We start from the raw sequence: 20,258 nt of genomic DNA, 5'->3' as shown, positions 1-20,258 counted from the left end.
GGGGGCCACCGCCTGGGTTAACCAGCCCATGATGTAGAACCTTCACCTCCCAAGCAATCAGTAAGGATATTATGAATGAATGAATGAATGAATGACCCCATTGTACCAGCTGCCATGAGGCTTAGGGTGGGATCATCACAGGAATATTCTCATCTACAGTTGTTTGTCCTAAGTTTCCGGCATAATTATCTCCCTCCTCTTTTTATGTTTTTATTACTTGTCTCTGAACCAGTAGCCTGGTTTTAACTGGTTTCGGGCATGTGGGCCTTTTTGGCAAATGCCTCTCAAGCCTCTGTGGAAGCAGGGCCATACAACAAATACAGACTTTGGCCGCATTCCTCTTAATGCCCACTGAGCAGCGGTACTGGCTGGTGGACACAGTGTCGTAAATGACAAATAGAGAAAGATGTTTGCAGGGCCACTGAATGCGGCTTTATTTGCCAGTTGACTAAGGACACAGGCTCTTGAGGCAGCAGAGAACTAGAAATATCAGCAAATTAGCCTGTGGAGAGGCTGTTACTAAGAGATGGGGGCCAGGGCGCCCCCTGCAGTATCAGAGCGCCTTGCGGACAGACGGCCCACCTGGCACTGCTCAGTCTTCCTTGCTGGCCCCGCTCTCTTGGTGGCCACCGAACCCAGGTCAGGCTCCACCTGCAGAGGCACCAGCTGTCCAGCTCTGGTCCCTCCAGGATCCATCCACCAGCACTGAGAGGCTTCAGTAGCGGCCCGGGGGGCAGGGCACGCAAGGCACACAGACAGTGTGGGGCACACAGACGGTGCGGGGCACACTGGGGGAGGGCACACAGGGGGGACACGAGGGAGTGGAGCACGGGTTACAGGGCAACCTGCAGAAGAAAGGCACATGAAGGGGTTAAAGAAGCCGGAGTGGGCAGCAAGTTCTGCCCCCAATGCCTCCCCAATCCACCCACTGCTCACCTTATCTGCTTACTTCCCTGGTCCACCCTTCATCGTCTTCATCTCTGTGACCCCAATGGCCTCCTAACTGGTCTCCCAACCCCTCTTACCCCTTGTAGCTACTGTCAACTTGATGGCCAGAGCGATCTTCCACAAACACAAATCTAATCATCTCCCTCCCCTACTTAAGACCTTCAGAGGCTCCCATTTGTACTCAGGACAAAGAGCAACTTCCTTCAACTCAATGGTCACCTCCTCCTTGAAGCCCCCCTCCCCCCCGGATCTCTCTGTGTCAAATCCCCCTGTGGTACCATGTACCTCCTTCCAGAGCGGTGTGATTATTCTAGTATGAACTCTCTCCCAGTGAGCAGTGAGGTGAGCAGCCATGGATGCATGCCCCCTGCATACCTGGCCTAGAGCAGACTCTTAATAATTGACTAAATTTGTGGTCGGCAAACTGTGGCTCGCGAACCACATGCGGCTCTTTGGCCCCTTGAGTGTGGCTCTTCCTAAGCCTTAGGAGTACCCTAATTAAGTTAATAACAATGTACCTACCTATATAGTTTAAGTTTAAAAAATTTGGCTCTCAAAAGAAATTTCAATCGTTGTACTGTTGATATTTGACTCTGTTGACTAATGAGTTTGCCGACCACTGGACTAAATGAATTAACCAATTAATATAGAAGAAACATACGGCAAAGGGGAAAAGAATGGTCTTAGAGACTGACAGGTGTTGGCTCAAAACCAGAAATGACACATTGGATGTTGGATGGACACCAAGTAGCCCCAGAGACAAGACAGGCAGCCCCAGGACCACATCCAGCTGGAAATGCTGGCACTGTGTTGTCTTTTAATTTGTTGAAATATTTAAAATTCAAGAGAACTTCACATTTAAAAGAAATCCAGACTCCCCTTGAACAATCAGACGATCCAGCAATGCTGCCACTCTCCTGTGATAGAAATGCCCTGAGGGGTGGTGCCGCCCCCATTGGACAAGGCCTAGCTCCCTAGTGGTCCACAGTCCTACATGAGCCACGTCACTCAGGTACACTAACAGCCTGGCCCTAGGAAAACATTTGACTTTGCAACTCTTGTCTTGGAGGACAAGATTCTAAATGACAGAGAAGCAAGGCTGAATGTAGAATCAGAAACTACCTAGAACAGTAATCAGCCCCCAGGTGTCCACAGCACAGCGGTGTCCCGCACACAGACAACCACCAAGCCCTGTGATTCTGCCTGCACTGTGGCTGGGGGCTGATGCCTCACTGACCTGATTCAGACCCCCCCCCCCCGCCCCCTGTTGCTTATTACCAAGAGTCTAGGTCCTAGACCATGAGGGCCTCCTGAACAGTGTCCCTGCCCGGTCTCTCCTCCCTCTACTCAGCCCTTCCTCTGCCTGCCACCTGTGGCGTCTTCCTGAGGAGCAGCTGTGAGCTCTCACTGACTTGGTCAAGAAATGTTTACTGAGCATCTACTATGTGCCAGGTGCAGGGGGTAAGAATATTTTATATTGTCTCTGAGGTCCAGGTACTTATTTACCCTCCAGTGAGGGAGATCCGCATTTAAGCAAATTCTATCATCTCCTCCTCAAAAAACAGCAAGGCCTCCCCGTTGCCTATAAAATAAACCCTCCCTCTCCAGCATGGCCTTCATGGCTCTCCATGTATGGGCCCCAACTGACCTTTCCTGTCCACCTCCCACCCAGATCATCACATGAAGCTACTTACTCCCCTCCCAGTGCTGAAACCATCCTTCTCCTCCCCTCCCCGCCCCCCGCAGCCCCAGTATGATCTCCAGTTGCTCATCTGCCTGGCTCTCTAAACAGATGGGAACAACTTGAGAGCAGATGCCTTATCATCATCCATCTGGGTCTTCCCCTGGCGCCTGGCACACGCTGGGCCCTTGGACGGAGTTTGTTGACTTGGGATGGAACAGGATCTTCAATGGGCCAGGTTTAGGGAGGGTGGCATGAACGCCTGCCTGACTTTCTTCAGATTCTATCAGCTTCCTAATCCCTTCTTAATTACCCCAGGGTTCTCCCTTCTGAGAAGATCCAGTTGCTTCCTGTGGCTTCCCCAACCCTCCCACGCATCTCCCGGTACAGCCTCGGCTGGGCCCGCGTACTTGCAGTCCTCGCTCTCCAGCAGCCCCCGGTACGTGTTGATCTCACACTCCAGCCGGGCCCGGACGTCCAGCAGCACCTGGTACTCCTGGTTCTGCCGCTCCAGGTCGCAGCGGATCTCGGCCAGCTGGGCCTCCACGTTGGTGATCAGGCACTGTATCTGGGCCAGCTGCGAGCTGTAGCGGGCCTCGGTCTCCGTCAGCATGTTCTCCAGGGAGTCCCTCTGAGGAAAGGAGAGGAAATAAGTATGAGGAACAGATCTATTTTCCACGGCCTGACTTGGGAAGAGCCAGAAAGAGCCAAGTCTCTCTTTGGGGTTGAGAATGACCCCTCTTTACCTAAGTCACTGTGGAAACTAAAGCCCAGAAAGGCCAAGTGACTTGTTCAAGGTTAAGCAGCTGGTAAGTGAGAGACCAGGGTTTGAACACAGGTCCGTGTGATCCTAAATCCCTGTTCCTTCTCCAACCCTAGTCTACCTTCAGGCTCCTTCCCTAAGGCATCATTGGGAACAGTGGTCTTTAATCCTGGCTTCACGTTAGAGTCACCCAGCCAGGCCCCACCTCCAGAAACTCTGATTTCATTCTTCTGGGGAGGAACCTGGGCATTTGGTTCTTTAAATCTTCGCAGGTGGGGAAGCCCGGGTTTGGAAGGGCAGGCTAAGCAGAGAACAAGCGTTCTCGAGGAGTCATTTTTGACCGCAGCCACCTAACTCATGTCAGATCTGGGACACCCGTTTTATCTCTGAGCTGGGCCTTGGGAGAAACCTCCCTCCAAGAAAGGTCAGCTGGACAAGCATCCCCGGTAGCTGCATCTAGACCTCCTCCTCCTCCTCCTCCTTCCGGGATGCCTACACCTACGCTCGGTGCCAGCTGGGAGCCAGAGCTGCGGAAGAGGTGCCCCCGCCCCCCCTCAGGGCGCTCACCAGGCTGTGCTGGGCCTGCAGCTCGATCTCCAGCGTGTTGACTGTTCGTCTCAGATCAATGATGTCCGACTGGTAGGTCTGAAGCTGCTCAGAGCTGGTGGCCACCTGCTGGTTAAGCTCCTCCATCTGAAAGGGGGAGACAGGAGAGGCTGGGGGTGCCTTCGCGGGGACACTGGGGAAGCCACCCACCGGCGAGAGGCCCACCTGCGTGTTGAACCACTCCTCCACGTCCCTGCGGTTGGCCTCCACCACCGTCTCGTACTGACACCGCATCTCTTCCAGCATCCTGTTCAGGTCCACGGGGGGCGCAGCGTCCACCTCAATGTTAAGGCGGTCCCCAAGCTGGCATCGGAGGGTGCCGACTTCCTGAAAAGGAGCAAGAGCCCCAGGCACGTGTGAAGTTGTGGGATTCGGGGCTCACCCGGCCACCCTCCCCGCGTGTTCATCTGGGAAGCGGGGCAGCAAAAGCCTGGCTTCACTGGGTTCAAGGCCAAGTTAGAGCAGGCGCCTCCGCGGGCTTGGCTGCCAAGGAGAGAAAGTTGTCACTGAGGCTCCAGCGTGTGCGATAGCGCCTCATTAGCGGCTTCTGGTTCAGGCCCCAGTTCCCTGATTAGGTGGGATGAGTCAGTACCTTAGGGCACTTGGCAAATACGTGCGGTTTGTTACTTTGCACTTAAGGAAACCCAGCCAGGAATCAGAGACACTTGTTCTTTCAAGTGCCAAGTCAAGAGGTTGAGAGTCAACCCAGGGAAGGAGGGGAAAACATCAGAGCTCGGGTAGGCGCTTAGCATTCCCGCCAGGACCTGCAGGAGGGGAGGGAAAGCCAGAAAGGGCTGGCCTGAGGCTCGTGGATTAAGTCTATTAGATGCAAACAGAAGAGAAGAAGGAAGACAAGGATGGGGACAGAAGGAAGGAAACCACGGCAGTTCAACTGCCCCTGAGAAGACATGGGGCACCCAGCAGTCCAGCCTGGCAGAGACGGGCTGGTGTGAGTTCCAGAACACAACCCCCGAGTTCCAGTGCACCAACCGGCCCCTGGAGCTTGGCTCTCAGGAGAAAAACAAACGCCGTGGAAAAGCACCTGGCAGTCACGCAAGTCCAGGGAGTGCAGAGAAGATGGCTAGCATTTCAAGCCCCACACCTCACTGACTTCAAGGTGTTTCAAGCCCCACACCTCACTGACTTCTCAAAGCAACCCTGTCTGATAGTGTTGCTCCCGTGTATAGATAAGGAGGCTCAGAAAGGTTAAAGGCACTGGGCAAAGTCACAGAAACAATACGTGGCAGGCCTGGGAATTCCAACCCACGTCGGTCCGACCCGACACCCCACGTATTTCCCACGTTCTGCTTCTGCCTGACTTCCGGGCTCACCTCCTCATGGTTCTTCTTGAGGCAGAGCAGCTCCTCCTTCAGGGACTCCACCTGGGCCTCCAGGTTGGCCTTGCACAGGGTCAGCTCATCCAGGATCCTGCGCAGGCCGTTGGTGTCGGCCTCCACCAGCTGCCGCAGGGCCAGCTCCGTCTCGTACCTGCCCAAGGACAGGATCAACAGTGGGGGGTGGAGACAGGAATCAGGGGAGTCCTTGAACTGCTGGCACTTCTCTGACTCTCCATGAAGCGAATGGAAAGCTGTCCCCGAGCATGTGCGGGGAGAGAGGGCGCCCATCCCCGGGCCAAACTCACTTGGTCCTGAAGTCGTCGGCAGCCAGCTTGGCGTTATCGATGTGCACCACCATCCTGGCGTTGTCTGCCTTGGTGCACAGAACCTGGAGGCCAAAGCACACAGAGGGGGTCAGTCCAGGATAAGAACCCAAGCGAGGAGAAGACGGTAGCTGGTTGGCTCAGCAGCCTAGCAGCCATTGCTACAGAAGCCCCTCCTCCCTGGAACTCTGGGGGGGGGGGGGGTACTTTAGTTAACTGCTCATCCTTAAAGACATGAGATTTATTTCTTAAGCACCTGGGTCTGCACAAACCCAAATACCCTATTCTGGGTACAATGAGCAATACGGAAGGAAAGACTCTCATTAAGTCTGAACTCATACATGGGACAGTTAGAAGGGTCCTTCATCAGCACTAACATTTACTGAAAACCCACCCCGTTCCAGGGGCTGTGCTCAGCACTTGACCTGCATCAACTCAGGGAATCCTCTTGGCAGCCCCATTAGGTAAGGACCATTATTATCCCCATTCTACAGATGGGGAAAACTGAGGCCCAGGGAAGGGAAGGGACCTCCCAAAGTCATGCAATGGAGACTACATCCCAGGCCCCTTTCCACGTTAAGGGCTCTGGCAGGGTGCTCCAATTATGAGATCATTCTGTGCCCTCGGGAAGCCTCTTTTCCCTGATCATAGCTTGGTAAACGATGAGATTCCCATCTAGAATGCCTGCCGTTCCAGTTGCCTTCCCAGTGAGACTGTTCAGCGCCCGCCCTCACCTTCTGCTGCAGCTCCTCAATGGTCCTGAAATACGACTGGTAGTCAGGACACATGGTGGGCACTGGAGACTGGCAGGCCTCTTGGATCTTGCTCTCCAGGCTGGCGTTCTCCTGCTCCAGTTGCCGCACCTTCTCCAGGTAGTTGGCCAGCCGGTCATTTAGGAACTGCATGGTCTCCTTCTCGCTGCCATTGAAGGTCCCTTCACAGAGCCAGCTGCAGGTCCCCATGGTGCCGGAGATGCCAGTGGTGGGCCAGCAGCCGCTGGGTCGGCAGGAGCTGGAGAGGTAGGTCTTGGAGAGGCAGCCGGCCGGCCGGTAGGTGGTAGGCATGCAGACGGAAGGCACACAAGGCATGGGCTGGCAGACATAGCCCAGGCATAGCTCGGGCCGGCAGTTCATGCCGCTGGAGCAGACAGAGGAGGTCCGGGGGCAGCTCTTGATGGAGGCAGGTGGGCAGTTGGATGCCATGTGGGGGAGGCCCCTTCTCTCAGCTGCAGCTACCTGGATCGCCAACACCTACAGACCCCATCTCTCTGGGGCCTTTTATCCCCTTGGAGTGAGGGGGCTCGCCCTAGAAAGCGGTGTTGATGTGTACACTCGGCCTCAGAGGAAGCTGCTAATTAATTTGTAATTTGGTTTCCAATAAGCAGTTCCTTTCCTCATAAAAGAGACCAAGCTTGTCATTTGGTAAAGCCGGCCTCCTGTCATTGATCACCAGGGGGGAGTTTCCGGACACATCTTCAAAGGATCGGCTCCACACTGGGCCCTCATTACCAGGGCGGGGTCGCCAGGAGACCACAGCAGGAGACCACGGCGGCCTGGCCCTGTGCCCCCCGGGGCCTGGCCCACCGGCCCCCGCCTGCTCCAGCCCTGAGAAAGGCACAGTCTATGGGCCGGCGGGCGCTCCTCTTAATGAGAGTGTTCCCTGTGGGAAGAGGCCTGGCCCTGAAGGAGGAAGTGTGTGGGTGACAGAAGCTGCGTCGATACCGGCAGCGGTAGAAATCCAGGCAGGTCCGGAAGAGAACCTCTGAGGCTTCGGAGCACGGATCAGCTCCCTCCCCAGGGGAAGAAATAATATCTGGGGAAGAGAACAAACTCAAGTCAGAAAGCCTTAAGAGCCAGGGACAGCCTTGCAGCTGGACACCGTTGAGAAAGATGAGGGAATGCCACTCGGGGAGAAAACCTTCAATGTCCTGGACACCTCCGTGAGGCAGATGCTCTATCTTGACCGGCTCTGGATCACCCTTTCATTGTTCACTGCTTCACGTACAGGGAGCAGTGAGCAATGCAAGTCAAGTTTGAGTCTTGTTTGCTGAGACGGAGGCTGGCCAGGCTGGCACTGGCCCTACTTTCCCTTTCTGCGATGGTGGACAGGGAGGGCTCCTGTCGGGGCCTCAGAGAGGGGAGGCAGGGGGCATCAGCTCCCTTGAGAAGTGACACTTTGCAGCCCGGGGACGAGCTGCGCCAGGAGATGGGGACAGGTATCTCCAGTCTAGTAGCCTTGAATTCCTTAAGAAAGCAATAGGTGAGACCTGTGGTTTCAGTCCTTGTCTGCAATGCCTGCCAGCTCAAACACGTCACGTTTAATGTGTGTGTGTTATGTAGCCACGTCCTATTCCTTCATCTTCTCAACATAACATTGGGGTATAAGCACTTGTCCTGTTTTTCACATATCTCTAGAAGTATTGGTGGAGAGGCAGGGAAGAGAAAACCCCACCCAGCCCTATTCCCAGAATTCTTTGCTTAAGAAAAGTCAAGAGAGAGATTATTACCTTCTAACTTGCTGTGTGACCTTGGGAAAGTCACTTTACCTCTCTAGGCCTCAGTTTCCTCATGCAAATTGAAAAGGTTAGGTTAGCCCAGCCATGTAGCTCAGTGGTTGAGTGTCAACCTATGAACCAGAAGGTCACAGTTCTATTCCCAGTCGGGGAACTCAATTCCCAGTGTGGGGTGTGCAGGAGCAGCCGATCCATGATTCTCTCTCATCATGGATGTTTCTATCTCTCTCTCCCTCTCTCCCTTCCTCTCTGAAATCAATAAAAATCTATTTTTTTTTAGAAGTACACCATGGGGATCAGACAGTACTGAGGTCGATGTCAGAGGCACCCTGAGCCCCCTGAACTCCCAGGGGCCTTGCCAGCAGGGCTCTTAGCCTGGCTGCTCCCTGGCTTCACGTGCAGAGCTTTAACAAACCCCAACACCAGGCCTGTTCCAGACCCACGAAATCAGGATTTCAGGATTTCAGACCAGGCATCCATGTGTTTCAAAGGCATCAGCCTTGGCTAAGGCCGAGGACCTCTGGCCAAGTGGAAACAGCTTTACAATTGAAAAGCACAAGCTAATAAAGTAGATAGTAATGCCTTCTGCACAGGATCTGGTGTGCTCCATCTTGGAGGGAGTTAGGGTAGGTTTAGAAGAGGCTTGTACCAAAAAAGAATAAAGAGGAGCAGGAGGAGGGAAGAGGAGGAAGAGGGAGGAGGAGGAGGAGGAGAGTGTGGCTTCTGTGAAACAGTTAACCCCAACTGTGTGCTCAAGGGAGGGTGCCTGTACCGCTTGCTGACTGTGGATTCTCCTGCTGACTTTGCTCCGAGTCAGAATTAGCTAATAAGCCATCTAGCTACTTACCCACTTTGGCCTGGTTTGCCCTGGCATTCATTGCTGCTTGGAAGGAAACCTCAGAAATGAAACCATGGGCATGAAAAAGGTGGGTGCCCACATTCCGAGCAACCCAGGCATCCAGCTAGAATAGAGTCCACAATAATTACTGGCCAGTTTTCAAATGCTCAGCATAGCATTAGGGACCTTCCGGCACAGTCACTGTCATGTTCTCTTTTACTGATGATGAAACTGAGACCTACACCTGCTAAAGCTCCCCCAGGCAGTGGGCGGGGTCGGGATTTGAACTCAGGTTAGTCTGGCTTGTGTTTGGAGCCCACATTCATCATTCTAACGCCACGGCCCCCTGTAGCAGGCCTCCTCCTACCGCTGAATTAGAAAGGAAAAGAGATGGAGAGGGGGCTCCTTCCTGTCCCATCCCAAGGCCTCCCTCCGATGAGGCTCAGTCCTGTCCCTGGCACCTAACACACTGCCTGGCCCAGGAAGGTGCACAGCCAGGGTTTGTTGAATGAACTGAATGATCCTGAGACCATCATCCTCTCTGGGTGACTGAGCCTCAGCTAAACCAGCCAAGGGGTTCCAAGAAGCCCAAAGCTGAGGGGGTGCAGAATGCCAGGAGTGAGGGGGCTGGGAGAAATGAAGCCCGAGACCCTCCTTTCCAGGGGATTGGAAAGGGGATGATTCTAAAATCAAATCAGGGTGAACTACACTCGGCACCCTTAAGAGGTGTGTGTGGGAGGAGGAGGGGTCCTCAGCGTTACCTTAGCATTTTCCCCCATCTGTTTTCCACCTTGAGTGTCGCTATAACTCTCATACCATCACTGAAGCTCCTCAGCATGTGCTCTTGGCATCTTATACAGAGCACATGGCCATCAGGGGCCAACCCGCCTTCCTTTCCATCTCAGAAAGCTTTGCCTTCATCCTTCTCCACTTCCCCTTGGCATTGATGGAACTTGGAGCCTGCCTGGTCTGTTGGGGGAGAACATTCTGGGCCCAAGTGAGAACCTTTGGGTCAAGAGGCTAGGAGTTCCCACTCTTCCTGCTGAAATGCTTTGGTACCCACGGTGGGCCTTATCAGACATCAAGGGCACACGAGAAGGTGATGAGCCTCTTAAGGGCTAGAATCTCTGAATTGTGGGTGGCAGTCACGGTGGCTGGCTCACTCTCGGATCTGGTGCTTTGGATGGAGGGTGGGTTTTCAGGGGGGTTGCTAAACGGGGAGGCCTGTGTGAAAAAGGCTGCCATAGAAGAGTGGGGTTGATGGAAGCATGCTCTAGAAGCACCCTGGTGTGGGACTTCATACGGCTGCTCTTAGGAGGACCACAGACATGAGCTAATGAAGTGTCCTGAAATGCTTCCCATTGTACTGGCCCCAGATTTATTCTCCTCCTCTGGGGTCCCAGGGTGACCGTGTATACTGAATAGTAGGGAGGGTCTGGTAACATCTGCCACCACACTGGACTCTTGGAGAAAGGTCTTCATCAGGGAAGCTGAACGATAAGCCCCACTGTAGACCTCTACCCACCCCAAAAAGGAGCACAGGGACCCTGTCATCCCCAGCATCATACTAGTACATGGTCAGGCATCCCCCATTCATCTGCCCAAGAGTCACCCCTCTTCACACAGCAGAGACACAAACCAACAATCCAGAATGGTGCTACTTAGGCATCGAGAGCCAGAGCAAATGCACTTTATTGTTCTGAATCCCTCTGTTGCATTTCAGGACCCACCGGAACAGCACCCAGAAGGAAATGCTGACCCAAGAGGCAGCCCGAGAACAGAGACCCTGGAACCCATTGAAATGACGAGGAGTTGCAGCCTTCGGGAGCGTCCAGCCTTAGGGACAGGCTTTGAGAAGCTTTATGGCGTGTATTTGCGGTGAGGCCTTCAGGACCGGCCCTGGGCTCTGCATGAGAAGGGATTGGGGCTTTACGGTTAGGGCTAACTAGAGGCCAACTCCAAGCCCTGGAGACAGTGGCCTTGGCTTTCTGGGCCTAGGCACTCTCAGAACCGGCCTCCCGGGCAGGGCACACAAATGGGGCGGGGGCTGCAGGTCGTGCGGGCTGCGCCAGGACCACAGGAGGCCACGGGAAGACAGGGGAGGCATGACTTGGAGGCCAAGGGTTCGGGGGCACACGGGTTACAGGGCAGCCTAGGAGAAAGAAAAAGATCAGATGAGTATGATTTTCCAGTTGCTGTTTTCCATAACTCGGAGTAACTTAAAAATCACCTAGTCCTGCCCCATTGTTTTGCCAAAAGGGGAACAGAGGCCAGGGGAGAAAAGAGATTTGCCCGGGTCATGTGATGAATTTGTAACAAGACCAGAAGGAAACCCAGGGCTCCTGGCTGGGCTCTTCCCAGGCACATGCTGTCTCCCCAGAACGGTGTGGACTGCGTTCAGAAGATGAGAGCGCAGTGGTACTCACTTGCAGTCCTCGCTCTCCAGCAGGCCCCCGTACGTGTTGATCTCACCCTCCAGCCGGGCCCGGACGTCCAGCAGCACCTGGTACTCCTGGTTCTGCCGCTCCAGGTCACCTCTGATCTCGGCTAGCTGGGACTCCACGTTGCCGATCAGGCACTGCATCTGGGCCAGCTGCGAGCTGTAGCGGGCCTCCGTCTCCGACAGGGTGGATTCCAAAGCATCTCTCTGTGAGGACCAGGGTTGTGTAGGGAGGAGGAAGGTTAAGGATCAGAGAAGGAGCAAGGAAGATGCACCTAATCCATCTGGGTCTCACGGAGACCTCAGAATCCAAGAACAGAAGCTCAGAGAATCACTTTGAGCCAGGATGAACCACAACCAGACATCTTCCTTAAGATGAGCCAATTAGCCCCTCTAGCCATCTTGGTCTAAAATGACCTAAAAATAGTATCTCTGGCCCTTGTCAGTTTGGCTCAGTGGATAGAGCTTCAGCCTGTGGACCAAAGGGTCCCGGGTTTGATTCCGGTCAAGAGCACGTACCTCGGTTGCAGGCTCCTCCCTGGCCTGAGCCCTTGTTGGGGCTCGTGCAGGAGGCAACCAATCAATGTGTTCCTCTCACATTGAAGTTTCTCTCTGTCTTTCCCTCTCTCTTCCACTCTCCCTAAAAATCAGTGGGAAAGTATCCTCAGGTGAGGATTAACAAGACAAAAACAAAAAAACAAAACAAAAAGATATCTCTGCGTAACTGATAATTACTCAGAAAGGATCTGCTTCCACACATACAGGAGCCGCTGCCTGGACATGTCAGTTGCCACAGCCTCCTCTTTTACCCCTGGGGCATCTGTGAATGGGGCTGGGCTCTCGTTCCCTCTTCTCTGCACAGGAAATCTCTGATGCTCAAGAACTTGACCATTAGCCTGTGTGGTCAGAGCATGGAAATTGGGGGGGCTCATGGGCAGCTAGGCTTGGTCCCCAGCAGCCTCAGGACTCACCATGCTCTGCTGGGCCTGCAGCTCGATCTCCAGGGCGTTGACAGTGCGTCTCAGCTCGATGATCTCTGCCTGGAAGGTCTGCAGCTGCTCTGAGCTGGACACCACCTGCTGGTTCAGCTCCTCGGTCTGAAACATACACACATGGGACCTGGTCAGGATCACTGGGGACACAGCTTCTGAAGTCCACAGAGGCCAATGAGAATCGTGAGCTGAGAAGGACCTTCCAGATCACCCAGCCCAAACTATTTATTTTAGAGGACATGGTCGCTTAGGCCACAGCCACCGGCCCAAGGTGCATGTGGAGGTCAAAACAGAGCTGGGACTCAAACTCAGGTTTCTCGATGGGGAGCCCCCAGGTCACTCCTGTGTGACCCATGGTGTATCTCTGTGGCAGACTGTTTCCAGGACGTACCTGGGTGTTGAACCAGTCTTCAGCATCCCGGCGGTTATTCTCCACCAAGGTCTCGTACTGGCACCTCATCTCATCCAGAACGCGATTCAGGTCCACAGGCGGGGCAGCGTCCACCTCGACGTTGAGCCGGTCACCAAGCTGGCAGCGCAGTGAGTTTACTTCCTATGGCATAGACCAAGGTCAGCACTAACTTTCCCACTGGCTGCCCCATTGTCCTCCCCACCACAGCTATCTGCTCCCCATGCTCACCTGCTCCCCATGCTCACCTACTCCCCATCCTCACCTACTCCCCTATGCTCAACTACTCCCCATGCTCACCTGCTCCCCATGCTCACCTGTTCCCCATGCTTACCTACTCCCCATGCTTACCTACTCCCCATGCTCACCTGCTCCCCATGCTCACCTACTCCCCTATGCTCACCTGCTCCCCAGGCTCACCTACTCCCCTTGCTCACTGCTCCCCATACTTACCTCCTCATGGTTCTTCTTCAGGCAGAGCAGCTCCTCCTTCAGGGACTCCACCTGGGCCTCCAGGTCGGCCTTGCACAGGGTCAGATCATCCAGGATCCTGCGCAGCCCATTCATGTCCGACTCCACCAGCTGCCTCATGGACACCTCCATCTCATACCTGGCAGGCATGTAACAGGGCACCTGAAGCTGCATTTCTGTTTTATATCCAAGTCACATCTCACCCCAGACTGGCCTGGTGCTGTGTGTCCACCTTAATGCCTCCGTGACTTAGTGCAGCCAAAATCCGGAGTCTGGATGTCACCAATGTCCAGTATTACCAGCCCCCAACCAAGGGGAAGGCAGGACACTCACTTGGTCCTGAAATCATCTGCGGCCAGCTTGGCATTGTCGATCTGCACTACCAACTGGGCGTTCTCTGCCTTGGTGCACAGGGTCTAGAGGAGGGCAAGAAGCGGGGGGAAAGTTACTTCAGTAAAAGAAAGGACATTCTGCTGGCCGGAGCACCCCAAAGCTGGCATGAGCTGCCGTTGGAGAAAGGGCAGCACCCATCCCTGGACTCCTGGCAGCTGAGGCTCCACGAGGCTTTTGGGCATGCTGCACGGATCAGGGCAGGAAACCACTAGGGCCCGTGCCCATGCAGTGCATCTGCAACCTGTAGCCTGGAACAGAGAGGGGAAGGCGTGGCAATGCTGCAGGAAGACCGGGCATGATGGCTTCCTCTTCTCTTTCTATCGCCCAGACTACAGGGATCTCTGGGAAGGTTATTACCAACAGCACACTCTGTGATTCCTTGGTCATAAATGACCCTTCTCAGAAGCCAGCTGATGTTCAGGGAATGTGGGCTGGGCAAGAAGGAAACTTCTGACAGGCTTTTCCTTTCCTGAATCAGTTATAAGAAACCTGCCCTGAACCAACACATCAAATTCAATCCCCTTACCTTGGAGGAGGAGGAGGAAGAGGAGGAGGAAGAGGAGGAGGAGCAGGAGAAGGAGGAGCAGGAGGAGGAGGAAGAAGAAGAAGAAGAAGAAGAAGAAGAAGAAGAAGAAGAAGAAGAAGGAGGAGGAGGAGGAGGAGGAGGAGGAGGAGGAGGGGGAGGAGGAGGAGGAGGAGGAGGAGGAGAGGTGAGTTGGGCTATAGTATCAAAGGTCATACAACCAATTAGTCCATAGAGTCATGTTCAAGCTCTGGCTCCACTAACTGCCAGTGGGACCACTTAGAATAAGTCACTTAACCAGCCTGAGCCTCAGTGTTCTCATCTGTTAAATGGGCTGGTGATATCTCCCTCGTAAGATTACTGGGAGGAGCAAGTGAGACCACAGTGTGAACAGGCCCTGTGACCTCTGAAGTGCCCCCGGGGAACTGGGCCACCAGCACAGATGTTCTGGCTTCCAGTCCAGTGCTGGTGGCACCAGCTTCCTGAGCTGCCAGTGCCACCCAAAACCCCTCACCTTCTTCTGGAGCTCCTCGATGGTCCGGAAGTGGGACTGGTAGTCGGGGCACAGGTAGGGCACCTGCTGCTCACACCACTCGCGGATGCGGCTCTCCAGGCTGGCGTTCTCCTGCTCCAGCTGCCGCACCTTCTCCAGGTAGCTGGCCAGGCGGTCGTTCAGGAACTGCATGGTCTCCTTCTCACTGCCCGTCAGGATGCCTTCCCCGAACCAGCCCGCGCCCACGCTGTAGCTGGTGGCAAAGCCTCCGGACGGGAGGCAGAGGGCAGGGAGGCAGCTGGCAGCCCTGCAGCTGCTCCTGCCCAGCCCGACCGAGCAGGTGGAGAAACTCCGGGCCCCATGGGAGAGGCTGGGGAGCTTGCAGGAGCTGCTGGAGTAGACGGTGGACACGCGGGGCGAGCCCCCGTGGGCCCCTCCCAGGCCCTTGAGGGACCCCGAGGAGAAGCTGGCCTTGAGGCATTTGGAAGCCATGGCCTCCGCACCGGGAGACAAGCGACAGAGCTGCAAGGCTGGGCACCCCCAATGCACAGGCGCAGCTCCTCGCCCTGGGTTTATATCTCGGCCCCCGTGGGCGTTGGCCTTTACAAAGTGTCTTCTCCTCGTAAAGTTAATACCACTTTCTATCAGAACCCCTCATTAACCTGCTCTTTAGCTTCCTGTGAACATTTCTCGGCCTCGTAAACAAGGAGCCCCGTTGGACTGGCGGCTACGTGGAGACTCATCACCACCGCCCCGTGCTGCTGGCAAGACCCAGTCTCCGTCAGTTCTTCAAAGGGGCCTGTCATCAGAGCCCAGGCCTCAGCCTCCTCGTTAAGAGGTGTGGGAGTTGGTCTTGACTTTCTCCAGCATTGTCTTCTTTTATGAGCCAACGGAGTCGAGGAGGCCTCTGGGCTGGCTCCTGGGTGTCGGAAGGGCAAGTCTGGTTGTTGCAGGAAAGCCGGGCCTTAAGCCCAAGGAGACACAGAAGGCTCTAGAACAGCTCAGGAAATATGACTATGGTAACCAACTATTGCTGTTGCCCCAGGATTGTTCTGGGTTTAGTGCTGAAAGTCTCCGATCCCTGGGAACCCCTCAGTCCTGGGCAAAAGGGTTCGGTTGGTCACCCTGGACGCAGCAGAGCCTCGATGAACACATCCCCACTCCCTCCCTTGCCAGGAAGTCCCGTTCTGGCTCTGCAGCCTCAGCTCCAGCCAAAATGGCTAGAGCTCGGCTAACTGGGTGCCTGCCCCACGTAAGGAAGGTGTCGTCCAGGCCCTGGTTGAAAATGGAGAAGCCTTCCCTTCTGGTTGCTGGGCCAGGCGGACTGGTCTTGCCTCACAGGCTTCTCCGAAGGCTCAAAGCGCCTGGCCTTCGGAATTCCATCTCTGCAACAGGAGTTGTCTGGACGGATGCCCAGAAAACTGGACAAGGGTGGATTATTTGCCCAGAAAATCCATCTGCCAAGCAAGGGGGACCTGGAAGAGGGCCTGGGAGCTGAGCAAGAGGGCAGGTGTGGCTGGGGCGGGGCCTTGTCAGGGAGGCCGGTGGGACTTGCCTGTTGTTCTGCCCTGCGATCTGGGTCCTAATTACTCTTCTCGGGATCCCATGAGGAGAACGACCGTGGGCTGAGCACCAGCAGCCTTCCCGGCAGGGCACGCGATGCTTTCCTGTGCGGGGTCTCACCGAGTCCTCATGGTGCCCTGTGAGCCGAACTTGTTATCCCCCTCTCAATGCTGAGGAAACCAAGACCCAAGGACAATGAAAGTGTGCTAGGGGCACCCGCTAGTGACAGGCAGAACCAAGCTGCCAACCGGAGTCTGGCCTGGCCTTCTCCGCCGCACCACCAGCCTCCACCGCAGCTCCAAAATCCTGTGGCCGGGCTCTGTGGAGAAAGGAAAGGACAGAATAGGGTGGACTCCACAAGAGGATGGCCAACAGCCGCTGGTGTCCCAGGAGATGCAGCTCAGCATCGTGGTTACCTGTGAACTCTGGGGATTCGAATCCCAGCCCTGCCACGTGCCAGCTGTTTCCTCTCTATTTCCTCCTCTGTTAACCGGGAGGAAGATAGTCCCTGATTCCTAGGGCTGCTCTGAGGATAACATACGTGTGAAGCTTCTAGAACAGCACCTGCTCATGGTTCATGCTCAGTAAGGGCAGCCGCTGATTGCTGATCCCCACACTTGTGGAGTCTTGTTGAAGTCACACCTCAATACCACACAGCTGTCACTAGGGAGTGCGGACAGTCTCTGAGCACACAGGCCACCATCCCACGGGCCAGGTGCATGAGCTTGGGGCCCTCAGATACAGAGCTTCCATGAGTCACCATGCCCTTCCCACCCCTGGGGGCCTGGTGTGACCGGCACCCACCCAGCGCCAGCCCAGGCCGCCATTGGCTGCCTCAGCCTCTCCCTCCCTGGAAATCCATGCCCCGGTGCAAGGACACACCTGAGCTGAGAACCTGGCTGCACCTCCTTGGGTGTTTGTGCTTCCCACCCAGGTGAGTACAGGGCTCCACCCAAGCCCTGCTAAGCTGCAGCCTCCTGGAGACACCCAGGAGCCCAGAGAAGCTACAGCTGTGGAGGCCAGCAAGCCACATGCTGTTTATACAGCCTGAGGGTCACATGGGTTCCCAGGCAGGGCTCCACACCTGTGCTACCTGGAAGGCGTTTCTCTCTCCCACATAGTCCTCGTAATAACAAGCTAGTGGGCTCGGCCATCATTCATTGAGCACTGAGCACCTGCCGGGCTCTGTGCTGAGCTCTCTCCAGGCATTCTCTCATTCACTCCTCACAACAACCCCATGAGATTGGCATCGCCAATATCCCCATTTAATAGATGGATAAACTGAGGCTGGGAATGTTTCAGGAGCCTGCCCCCTGCTCCTGCCCTGCTGTACTCTACCAGCTCCAAACACTCATGGCAGTGACTAGTGGTTGACCTGTTGGCCCTCCATTCGATGATATCCTCAAATTGCCTTGTGTTTCAGCCCTATCTTCTCAGGGAGACTGGACATTCTTGGGGGCAAGGAGTGATCTGGTACTTGTTTTGAAATCTCCATAGTGTCAAGCACAGTGCTGGGCTTCTAGGTGTCTCAATATACATGAATGAATGAATGAATGAATGAATGAACGAATGAATGAATGCTTTGCCCATGGTGAATTGTGCTAAGTAAGGAAGCAAAGAAAGGATTTTGAGAGGAAGGGAGCATAGAAAAGGAGGGAAGGAAGGAAGAAGGAAGGAGAGAAAAAGTGGGTAGAGAACTGAGAGAGAAAGACACAGTACTTCCAAGGTCAGTCTTACCATCCTTACTCTTACAGATGAGAAGACCGAGAGAGACCTAGCGATAAAAGATTGGGCATCTCTGTGGAGGTGAGCAGCCCTGCTCAGACTAACCAGCCCCTTTGGCAGAGAACAGTGTTCTCCAGGCCAAACGCCATTCTGCCCAAAGGGAGACAGGACCGTAAGCCAGTTCACTGCCGTGTCCAAGTCCAGTCCACAGTAGGAAAGTTGAGTTCTGGTGTGCGCACTGCTTAGTGATTTAAACTGGAACTCAGTTGAAGGTGTTTGTGAGAGTGAGAGTAGGAATGGGTTCCTTAACCATCACAGACTCTAAACAACTTAATAAAGAGCTAGACAAGGCTACCTAAATAAAGCGCCCATGGCACCCAGGGCTGTCTGAGTGCATGGCATGAGGCTGTGAATTCCCTCTGCAAACTGTAGAGTGCATGAAAGGAGACACACGGCACGCTGGGAGGAGTTGACAGTGTGATTGTCAGATCACAAGCCTGTGTGGTCTGTCTGCTCTGACACAGTAGCCAGGCAGCTTGAGCTGTAGATGGAACAGAAGGCCCAGTCCAATCCCTGGCTGTTCCCATGTACCAGCAAACAGGGGTGGCATGCTCTGCGTGCCCCCTGCCCACCGCTCATCTCCTGAGCCTCAGGCATGAGCCAGGAAGCGCAGCCCGCAGGCCCCAGAGCAGGAGTTCGAAGCCCCGAGAGCGCAGGGCAGGAGGAGAGTGGGACCGCATGGAAGGACCCTCCTGACTAAGGCCGAGCAAGTCCTCTGAGGCCAAGGCCTGCAGGTTCACTGTCCAGCTCCAAGGGTACTGCTGACCAACAGTGCAGGCCCCACCAGCGACCTGCCGTGTAACCAAGCCAAGACCCTGGGCCCACCTCGGGGCCTAGGGGTTTCCACTCTCCATACTCAGCTCAGGGGCCCTTCATTTAACACTAATGCTCATAGTTACCACTTCCTGAGGGCTGCACACACTGAGCCTCCTGCAGCCCCATTTCACAGATAAACCAGCCAACACTAGAGAGGTCACAGGACATGACTGGGAACCCAGTGCCAAACACAGAGCCACGCTCTGTGCAGATGCTCCAACCTGCCCATGCACCTCTTCCCTAAGATCCGAGAGGTGTTTGCTGCACCCCTGGTTGAGCAGCAAATTCCTGGTGACATCCCATGTCTTTCCCATGGAGGTCTTAGGCTCCAGTAAGAGCTCAGAGGCAGAAAAGAAGAGAAAGAGACAGACACACAGAGAGAGGTGAGAACCTGACCTGTGTGCTGGGAAGAGTACTAGAGTTAGAGTCTGAATAGCTAAGCCATGGCCTGTCCCTCTCACCACTGTGTGGCCTGGGACAAGTCACTGCCCTCTCTGGGCCCGTGTTCTTAACTGAAGAATGAGGCCAGAGACAAAGCAGGCATGAGGGCCTCTGACTTCTCACAGGCCATGCTCCTCAGCTCAGAGGGGAGCGGGTCCTGGCATGGTTAGGCTCGATGTTCAGATGGGCACGGCTCAACCAGCAGAATCCGGGGCACTTTGAGCTCTGCCCCACTGTGAAGTTCGCCCCCCTCCCCCGCCACACACACACACACACACACACACACACACACACACACACACACACACACACACACGTCACTGTCCCCATCACCTTTCACTTCGGCTCTGTAGCCAATGTTGTGGACATGAGTTCACCCCCCACCTTCATACCCCAAGTCACTCCAACTCTGCTCCCAGGGTGGTTGGCCCAGCCTGGCAGCCTGGAATTTGCCTCTCTCTGGTTGGTCCTGGAACCCCCTCTCCTAGACTGTCCCCCTGCCAGGTCTGAGGGTGGGTGAGCAGGGGAAAGGGCGCCAGGCAAGGGAGAAGCTAAAGGGAAGGGAGAGAGAACCCCCAGATCCAGGCAGGACTACTGAGGAGGACTGGCCAGGGAGCCTTTGCCTCTTCTGAGGTCTCCCCAGGTGGGTACCCACAGGCAGGGCCAACAAGCCTGGGGGTTGTGGCCAGCGCCCATCCTGATTGGGTCGGTGCCTGGGCTCGTGGACCAGGGCCCGAGGTATCCCTGTTATTCGATATGTTTAATCACCCCGTCACTTCCTATCACCCAGCACCAGCGAAGACAGACCTGACACCAAATCCCACACCTTCAGTGCAACCCCTGACCAAACACCCCCAGAACTAACCACATCAGAGTAGACAGAGCCGCGTTTGCTATGCCAAGAGAACACACTTTATTGGGTAC

At 55.0% G+C, this 20,258-nt stretch overlaps 2 protein-coding genes across 3 annotated transcripts; both read right to left on the bottom strand.

Annotated features, from left to right (window-relative positions):
• Positions 1 to 211: 211 nt before the first annotated feature.
• KRT32 (keratin 32) lies at positions 212 to 6,930 on the bottom strand. The gene is made up of 7 exons (XM_036340339.1): positions 6,393 to 6,930; positions 5,641 to 5,723; positions 5,330 to 5,486; positions 4,164 to 4,325; positions 3,960 to 4,085; positions 3,040 to 3,260; positions 212 to 845 (listed from the first exon to the last, which is right to left on the bottom strand). The coding sequence occupies exons 1-7, from the start codon at positions 6,858 to 6,860 to the stop codon at positions 716 to 718; spliced, it is 1,347 nt and encodes a 448-aa protein (XP_036196232.1). The 5' UTR covers positions 6,861 to 6,930; the 3' UTR covers positions 212 to 715.
• Positions 6,931 to 10,660: 3,730 nt separating this feature from the next.
• Positions 10,661 to 15,329, bottom strand: KRT35 (keratin 35). 2 transcript variants are annotated; one of them, XM_036342107.1, is made up of 7 exons: positions 14,751 to 15,329; positions 13,654 to 13,736; positions 13,303 to 13,459; positions 12,832 to 12,969; positions 12,420 to 12,545; positions 11,435 to 11,655; positions 10,661 to 11,160 (listed from the first exon to the last, which is right to left on the bottom strand). In XM_036342107.1, exons 1-7 carry the CDS (start codon positions 15,219 to 15,221, stop codon positions 11,013 to 11,015), a joined length of 1,344 nt encoding a protein of 447 aa, XP_036198000.1. In that variant the 5' UTR covers positions 15,222 to 15,329; the 3' UTR covers positions 10,661 to 11,012. The 2 variants fall into 2 exon arrangements, with proteins under 2 accessions (XP_036198000.1, XP_036197999.1); XM_036342106.1 differs by having other exon boundaries at positions 12,832 to 12,993; positions 14,751 to 15,324.
• Between the last annotated feature and the right edge of the window lie 4,929 nt (positions 15,330 to 20,258).

Source organism: Myotis myotis, unplaced genomic scaffold (genome assembly GCF_014108235.1).
Source record: "Myotis myotis isolate mMyoMyo1 unplaced genomic scaffold, mMyoMyo1.p scaffold_m19_p_17, whole genome shotgun sequence".
Classification (NCBI taxonomy): domain Eukaryota; kingdom Metazoa; phylum Chordata; class Mammalia; order Chiroptera; family Vespertilionidae; genus Myotis; species Myotis myotis.
Note: the sequence above shows the minus strand (reverse complement) of the source record. Positions and strands in the feature narration are given on the sequence as shown.